General features: G+C 34.4%; 1 protein-coding gene across 1 annotated transcript; it reads right to left on the bottom strand.

The window, feature by feature from the left end:
- Positions 1-689: 689 nt before the first annotated feature.
- LOC109212483 (protein YLS9) lies at positions 690-1,931 on the bottom strand. The gene has a single exon (XM_019376132.1). It carries the CDS (start codon positions 1,736-1,738, stop codon positions 959-961), a length of 780 nt encoding a protein of 259 aa, XP_019231677.1. The 5' UTR covers positions 1,739-1,931; the 3' UTR covers positions 690-958.
- Between the last annotated feature and the right edge of the window lie 6,072 nt (positions 1,932-8,003).

Here is an 8,003-nt window from a genome sequence, read left to right as displayed (position 1 = left end):
GAGAAATGCAAACGACAAATCTTGGAAAATGAGGGGAAAGTTATATTGGTCCTACACCAAATTCAACAACACATGTAAACTATTCCTCACCGACAGCTGCACCCTATTTCCGACATTAAACTAATCTTCATAATTGAACCTGCCCTCTGCTGACCATATATTTTATGGCATCTACAGATTTTAACTAACAATAGTATAAATAAATTAAAACAGCTGTGATTTGGTGTGCAGGCATTTCCCCTGCTCCTATCATGTGTTAAGTCAATGCATTCAGTTTAATACTATACACTATAATTCGGGCTATTTGTACATAATTCAATGACTGACAGCTCTCACCAGCTTCCTTTGCCGGCAATTTGCCAATAGTACTACTAGTACTCAACAACAACAAAGGATATACTGAAATCTCTCAAGAGTGGGTGTAGAGAAGGCAGAGAGGCCGGTTTCAATAAACACTCAACTCAACTCAAAAAGGCGAAAAGAATACTACTATTCAACAATGGTTAATGAAATAGTAATGTTACACAAATTAGCGGTCAATGAATTGGTGAAAATTTAGTAATTGGATCCAAATTTACTTAAATCAAATTACTCAAGGTGCACGTTAGCTGCACGAACGTGACCAAGATAAAGAAAATTGAAATAGCCAATGAAGTAGAGTAGAAGAAAATGGTGGAGCTAAAGAAGGAAGAATCAATCAAATGCAAATCTAATTTATGATCAAATACCACAAACAAATAGTAGTACTCTGTATAAGAATGAATATGCCTAACTGAACAAATTCGATTTGCAGATTATGTATATATAACAAAAACCAAATTGAGCTATATCCTACCAACAATCCATTTACCCAAAAACAAAAACAAAAAAAATGAAAAATTAAACAACCAAAACAAAAAGAGGAAAAAGGAAAATCACACTCTTTCCTTTAACCCAGTAAATTCAAGGGAACTACACCTCAGAAAGTCCATTTCCAGATCTTGATCCGAAGATCCACGTCACATTTTACATCAGAGGTCGTAGCTTTAGTCGGCGATTTTCCAGTGGGAACAGTAATTTTAATACCATTGCATTTCACTCTAATTCCAACTTTCTTCGTTTTTAAGCTTCCAACTTTGACTTTCACCTTTGTATCAAGCTTTATCTCCAATGGTAGGGTCTTCTTATTCTTCAGTTTAGATCTCAACGCAGAAACCGCCGAATCGTCGAGATTTTGACCCGAACTTGACACGACAGTCCTTAAAGTAGTCACGTTTTTCGTGCCATGCGTGAGAGCCGGTAAAGAACCAGAACCGATGTCCACGTCATCGGAACTGAATGAGATAGTGATTGGATCGTAGATGAAAGTGACTTTTTTGTTAGGGTTACGAGCGATGACGGTGAGGTTGAATTTAGAGACGAGTTTAGTGGATGTGAGATTGAATTGTGAAACTTGAAGAGAAGAAACTGAAAACGACGGTCTCTGAGGACGGTAAAGGACCCAGAAAATAGCGCCGGCTATGGCGGCGAGGAGGACGATAGTGATTATGAAGAAAGTCGTCCAGAGACAACAGCAACAGCAGCAGCTACGTCGGTGTTTACGACGGGGAGGCGGCTGAGGACGGTAGGTAGGGCGGGTGGCGTTGTAAAGTTGAGCTTTGTTTGCCGGAAAGGCTGGATTAGCTCCACCGTTGACGACGGGGGCGGCTGTGCCATTTGCTGTAGCGGGTTTAGCAGCTGGGTATACTCTATCCGCCATGTTAGGAACTAAAAATAAGATCAGAGATTAGGGTTTGGTTTCTATGTATAGAGAGTATTTATATAGAAAGAAAAGGAATTAAATTGTGGTGGCGGTGGTGGTAGGAAAATTAGAAGAGTTAGAATTGTGAAGTGAAAGGAAGGTGAAATGGCAACTGCAATGGAGATTTTGAAGAGACAGACAAGTACCTTATAACTAATGCGGTGTTCACAAATCACCACACGCTTTCATTAGCGAGTGTTTAGTCAGCACTTTTTAGGCTAATAATTGGCGACTAGTCATTAATCGGGTGTGAAAATCATTTACACCCTCCAACTTTGGTCTAAAAATTAAATTTTCCCTTTAGTTTTGAACAATAGTCATTCTCTCCCGCCTATCCTATGCAATATCAATTTTGCCCTTGATATTTTTAATTCTCCATCTATGTAATACCTTTTTCAGTTATATAGAATAATATTTTATTTTTTAACCTAAATGTTTTACCTATAGTTTAAATAATTTTCTATCTTAGTGTAGATTTACTAAAGTTCATTAACATTATAAGTAAAATAATCTTTTTATCTATATTTTTATTAATTATTTTTGTATTACTTACATTAAAATATGTTTATAAATTTTTTATCGTCACTTTATAAATATTTATTAGAGCTTTGATTGCTATAAATAAAATTAAATTATTTTTATTCTGCTTATTTATTCACTATAGAATATATTACTTAAATTAATATTACTCACTCTTCTTTTTTCGTCTCAGAAATATTTTTTCTTCTTTCCACAGCTACTTTTGTTATTTAAATTTTAATAAACGAAAGAAATTTTCATGATATTAAAAAGTAAAAAATAAAAAAGACAAAGGTTGATATTTAAGGGTAGATAGGTATTTAAGAAAGTCAATGGACTTAAAAAGAGGGAGAATGATTATTTTTCAATATTGAGGGGAAGTTTGATTTTTAAAGCAAAGTTGAGGGGTAAATGATTTTCACCAGGGATTAACCCTTTGTAATGGGTTATTATTGCCGTTATCTCTATACGCGGAACCGTTATATTGAAGTCTCCTTTGGAACGTTAGGAAAAAATATGGAAAATAATTTATGAATGGGAAATTTAAAAGATTCGTTGCTACTTACAAGAGCTTAAATATCGCAAATATTCCATTTTCATTATTTCAGGCCCAATTTTCAACAAAAAGAAGGGGAAAAAAGTTAACTTCTCAAAGTCTTACATACAAAGTTTCTGACAGTTTGATTATTATAAGAAAACATGGTATTAACTATTGAGAATATGGGGGAAGATCATGGAGGTGTGGGAGTTACATTCACAATGGTAAGAAGTAGTGGGAGGTTGATGGAGAAGAGCAGTGGGTGTTACTCCCTTAGGAGTTATGGACATCCATCATAATCAAGTATTTCATAACACTCTCCCTTGGATGTCCAAAGATAATGTGCCTCGTTAAAACCTTACTAGGAAAAAACTCTATGGGAAAAAATCCTAGTGAAGGAAAAAGAGTACACATATCTTGTAATACGCATTATTTGCTGCCTCATTAAAAACCTTGCCAGGAAAATTCAGTGGGATAAAACCTTAGATAAGGGAAAAAAAGTACAACAAATATTTGCCTCCCCCTGATGAAAATATCACTTTATTTCTCGGAGACGACGAATTCCAAGTTTGTCTAACAACTTCTCTAATATTGAGATCGGCAATGCCTTGGTGAATTATTCCGCCAAATCATTTGAACGAATTTCTTGAACATTTATTTCATCATTCTGTTGAAGATCGTGTCTGACAAAGAACTTTGATGAAATATATGATTTATTGTGTCTCCTTCAATATATTCTTCTTTCAATTGAGATAAGCAAACATCAGCGTCTTCACTATTATTAGAATCTTCTCTTCAAAGAAAAGTCACACATCTTGTGAAATGATAATATGACAATTCCTCACATACAAATAGATTGTTTGAAGAACGGATTTCAATAAATATCTGCATTTGCATAAACAACAAAACCTTGACAATATTTGTTAGAATAAACAAATCTATATCAAGGATTTCTTTTGCAATATAATACTGATTATATTTCAATATCTCCATATAGCCTTTATACTTTCAGTTGTTGGGACTATTCGTCCAACTTCATATTTTTCGGATGAAGCTAATTTTCATTGCATATTTTTCATTTGGCCAATCATTTATCTGTCCAAATTTCATGATAGATTTGAGCTCAAGATCCTTGTCAATATTAATAATATTGAGTGCTACATTATAATAACAACATCGTCGACGATCATTTTACATCGGTTCCATCATCAATCAATAAAGACATAACTTATCGAGATCTCATTATTTTTAAGTACCTGAGCCTCTCCCATGAGGTCTTATAAAGTGTTATGTCATGGTGCTCTTATAAAACACCTGTCTCCTTATTATGACCATCTTAAACATTTTCTCCTCTCCTTCTTCAAGGAGTTTTATCTTTGGAACCGATTAGTCTATTACACTTCATGCGTCTCATAGACTATGTCCATCATGGACTTTATTCTATTTGGAGCATTAAAAGCTGAAATATGAAATTTAGCTTTGGGTCAGCAAATGCGTCTGGCAATATTTTGGAAATGAATTATCACTTGAACTTCAAGTTCATATTTTCTTGTACGAGGATCTAGGTATACTCATAATAATTCATTCCATGTATTACTTTTTCAACTGCTCATTTTTCCCCTCTAATGTTGGGATCACCAACACAATTCCCAACTTTCTTTGGGAACCCATCTTTATGCATTGTGGTGGGATAATTATATCATATCGCACATCCATATTTCTATATAGAAATTATTTGGTTCCTGACCCTGAACAATTGTGATAGGGAGAATTTATCATAACTTGTTGGCTAGATGCGTACAAGTGCTATTTTATATTAAATAATATACCTCATACCAAATTTCGATTTGGGAGTTTTATTCTCATAATCAATGGTTTAGCTTAATTGGAGGCATACAATTTCTGCTAAACCAACTTTGATTTAAAACCAGACATTATCTAAAAANAAAATTTATCATAATTTATATTCTGGAACTGTGCTCTAATAACTTGAGCAAGCAATCTTGCAACTAGATGCATTTACTAACCTTCCACGGGTTACTAAATCGCATATTCCAGCTGTAAATGCTCCAATTCAAGTTGATAACCAACGCACATGTGACCATACAATAGATGCATCTATTAAAATCATATAATAAAAACAGTCCACATGGCAGGTGACTGGGCCCATATATATATCACCTTTTATTCGTTCCAGATTTTAAGGGATTCAATCCCAACCTTGACTGGTATATCATAAAAATAAGCAACACAAGAGAATTCTTGAAGAATCTTCTATTTCTTCAATATATACCAATGTGAATTCTCAATTAATTTTTGCATCATAATTGAACCGGGATGGCCAACCAGTCGTGCCAACTAATATTTGTTTCAGTAAATGTTTAATTTACTATGGCATGTGATTCCATCACCATGCTTATACATTTGTAGTACAAATAGAAGAAAACTCGGGTAACCTTTCATATTTACCCGGTATGATTATAGTAATATGAAGATATTCAATTTTCCTTTCATTTATAGTCTCAATATGCCAACCACTTTGGCTAATATATTTGAAACTCAAAAAGTTCCTTTTTGAGACTTACTACCACCATTGCCATGAATAATTTTATTTATTCGGGTAGTAACAAATTCGCTCTTTTGGAGCTCTCAATAATTTTTGTACTACAAGATTTTTTATACCACCATCCAAGTGGTGAATTTTTCCTCCTCAGAAAAAATTATCTTATCATTGTCACAATAAAAAAACATTATAGACAAGACTCATTTCTTGCTTTACTTTTGCCTTTAATAATCTTTTATAAGGCATGACAAAATATTTTTGGCGTACCACATGTATGCGACCAATGACATATTTATGTAATCACACAGTAATATTTGTATGGGTCAGAATTTGACCCCACGATAATTAACGAGGCTAATCCCGTTTTAAGTTAATTCATGATTAATTAGTGGCACGACCATTCAGAATTGACGATGTTCAGCCCGCATCTGGTTCGATTGACAAGGCCATGGCCTATCAGCCACCATAAAGGCGAGATCCCAACGTGGTCACGACCACTTATTGCTAGCTCACGAAGCTCACAGCTATAAATACCAAGAGAGGGAACCCTAGAAGAGGGGGGCTTCTTGGTGACCACTATTGAGAGAGAAAAAAGGGACAACAATACCCAAAATTATGGGCAAGAGGAACACCATTGTAAGGCTCTGAACCTCTCCATGGAGAGGCAGACCAAACCAATATTATCAATAAAGGTTTCTAATGTTTCTCCCCTTAATCCTGAGTATTAATTTTTGTTTCCTTTATTTGGTCCAACGGATTATTACGGTTTGCTATGATTTTTTCGTGATTTATATATATTGTTTTATACTCATAAGATGTGTGACAACTTTTGAGCAAACAATATTCATTATCTCTCTTTCTCTCAGACCTCCTTTAGAGGTGAGTTGTGGTGATATCCAATCATGCATTGCACGTCTTTATTCATTACTTTTATCACATATTGTTACGTTCACCTTCAGGAATGAATCTGCATTCTCAATGCACAAGTCACATTCTCTTCAAAAAATGGACATAATCGTCTGAACGTGCCTTATTTTACACACCAAATTGATACACATTTCCTTCACCTTTGAAGGATTATTTTGAGAACCCTTATTGTTCTCCTTTTTTATAATTATCATAATGATGACTATTATTATTTTTGTCTTTGGCACGCCCACGTTCATTAGTCAACCACTTGTCTTTATTTAGATATATTGTGCATCGCTATCACATTCACTTCAAGAATGGGGCAAACCAAGTGGGACAAGCTTCATGTTTTTTCATGAAAAATACATTATTTTTCATTAGTCATCATTATATCATCAATATGGTGCATTGGGACTCAAACCCAATGCCTTACCCATATAAAAGCGTGTAAGGTTATAATGCGTTGGGACTCGAACCAACTCTTATCATCGTGGTGCATAGGGACTCGAACCCGATGTCTTACCCTTGTGGTGCGTTGGGACTTGCACCCACCGTCTTATCCTCAATTAATGGCATAATAAGCCAAAGTGCACTGGGACTCGCCCTCGAGTATTTAAAAGTGTTACATCACTTTAGGCAACCATGCATACTATATAACTCTGTCATGGTTCAAGTATATTTTCTTATGCAAAACATTCAATTTAAAGAACTATTACATGATAAATCCTTCAAGATAGATGATAAACCACAAATGTTTTATTATTTCATAAAATAATTTAGTACTGTAAGTAATAATAAACCATCTAGATAGATATGACTATGAACCATCCAATATGAATGAAATAAATACTTAAGTTGTAGCTATATGGAAAACGTTGCTCAAGTATGATATGTATACTAGTAGTACTAATAGAATTACAAGAAAAAGTGATTTGTCGACTATGGCCAGAAGACATTTATATTGCCATATATTAACCCTTCCAATTAGTATATAAGTAAGCACAATAATTATATACTTAGGAGCATACATTGGAATGATGAACCACTTACCAAAACAAAGATAATCTATAGAACATTTTTCTCACTGTCCATACGAAATCCAACAGGCTTATGCATTGGAAGCTACGGTTTTACTTGGCAATGGTAATACAAAAACAGATCATTTGTTGCGACACATTTCCTAAAAGATGAAAAGGATTGCCGAAGAGAACAATCGTGCTGATAACGTGTTAAGAAACTAAGCTCAAAGTAATAATATAAAACAAGAAGATAGACAACAACGTAGAGAGAAAGAGAGGAGAGAATCTATTTCTTCCATGTATTCAAGTGTGTACAATGTGATGTCCAAACCCTCTATTTATAGGATGATATAGGTAATACAAAGGAATGCCATAAACATGATATTAACTATTGAGAACATGGAGGAAGATCATGAAGGTGTGGGAGTTACAACCATAATGGTAAGAAGTAGTGAGAGGTTGATGGAGAAGAGTAGTGGGTGTTACTCCCTTAGGAGTTATGGACATCTACCATAATCAAGTATTTCATAACAAACATACGTTTTTAAGGAGAATTAATGCAAAAAAGCAAGATTGACTTAGAGGAATATTGGAAATTATTTTCAGACTTTTGGCAATAAAAAAAAAGGAAGAAGAGGGGGAAACTGAAGTACAAAGAATTGGTAATGGAGACGC

This window comes from Nicotiana attenuata, unplaced genomic scaffold (genome assembly GCF_001879085.1).
Source record: "Nicotiana attenuata strain UT unplaced genomic scaffold, NIATTr2, whole genome shotgun sequence".
Taxonomy (NCBI): Eukaryota; Viridiplantae; Streptophyta; class Magnoliopsida; order Solanales; family Solanaceae; genus Nicotiana; species Nicotiana attenuata.
The sequence above is the reverse complement of the archived record's forward strand: the minus strand, read 5'-3'. Positions and strand labels throughout refer to the sequence as shown.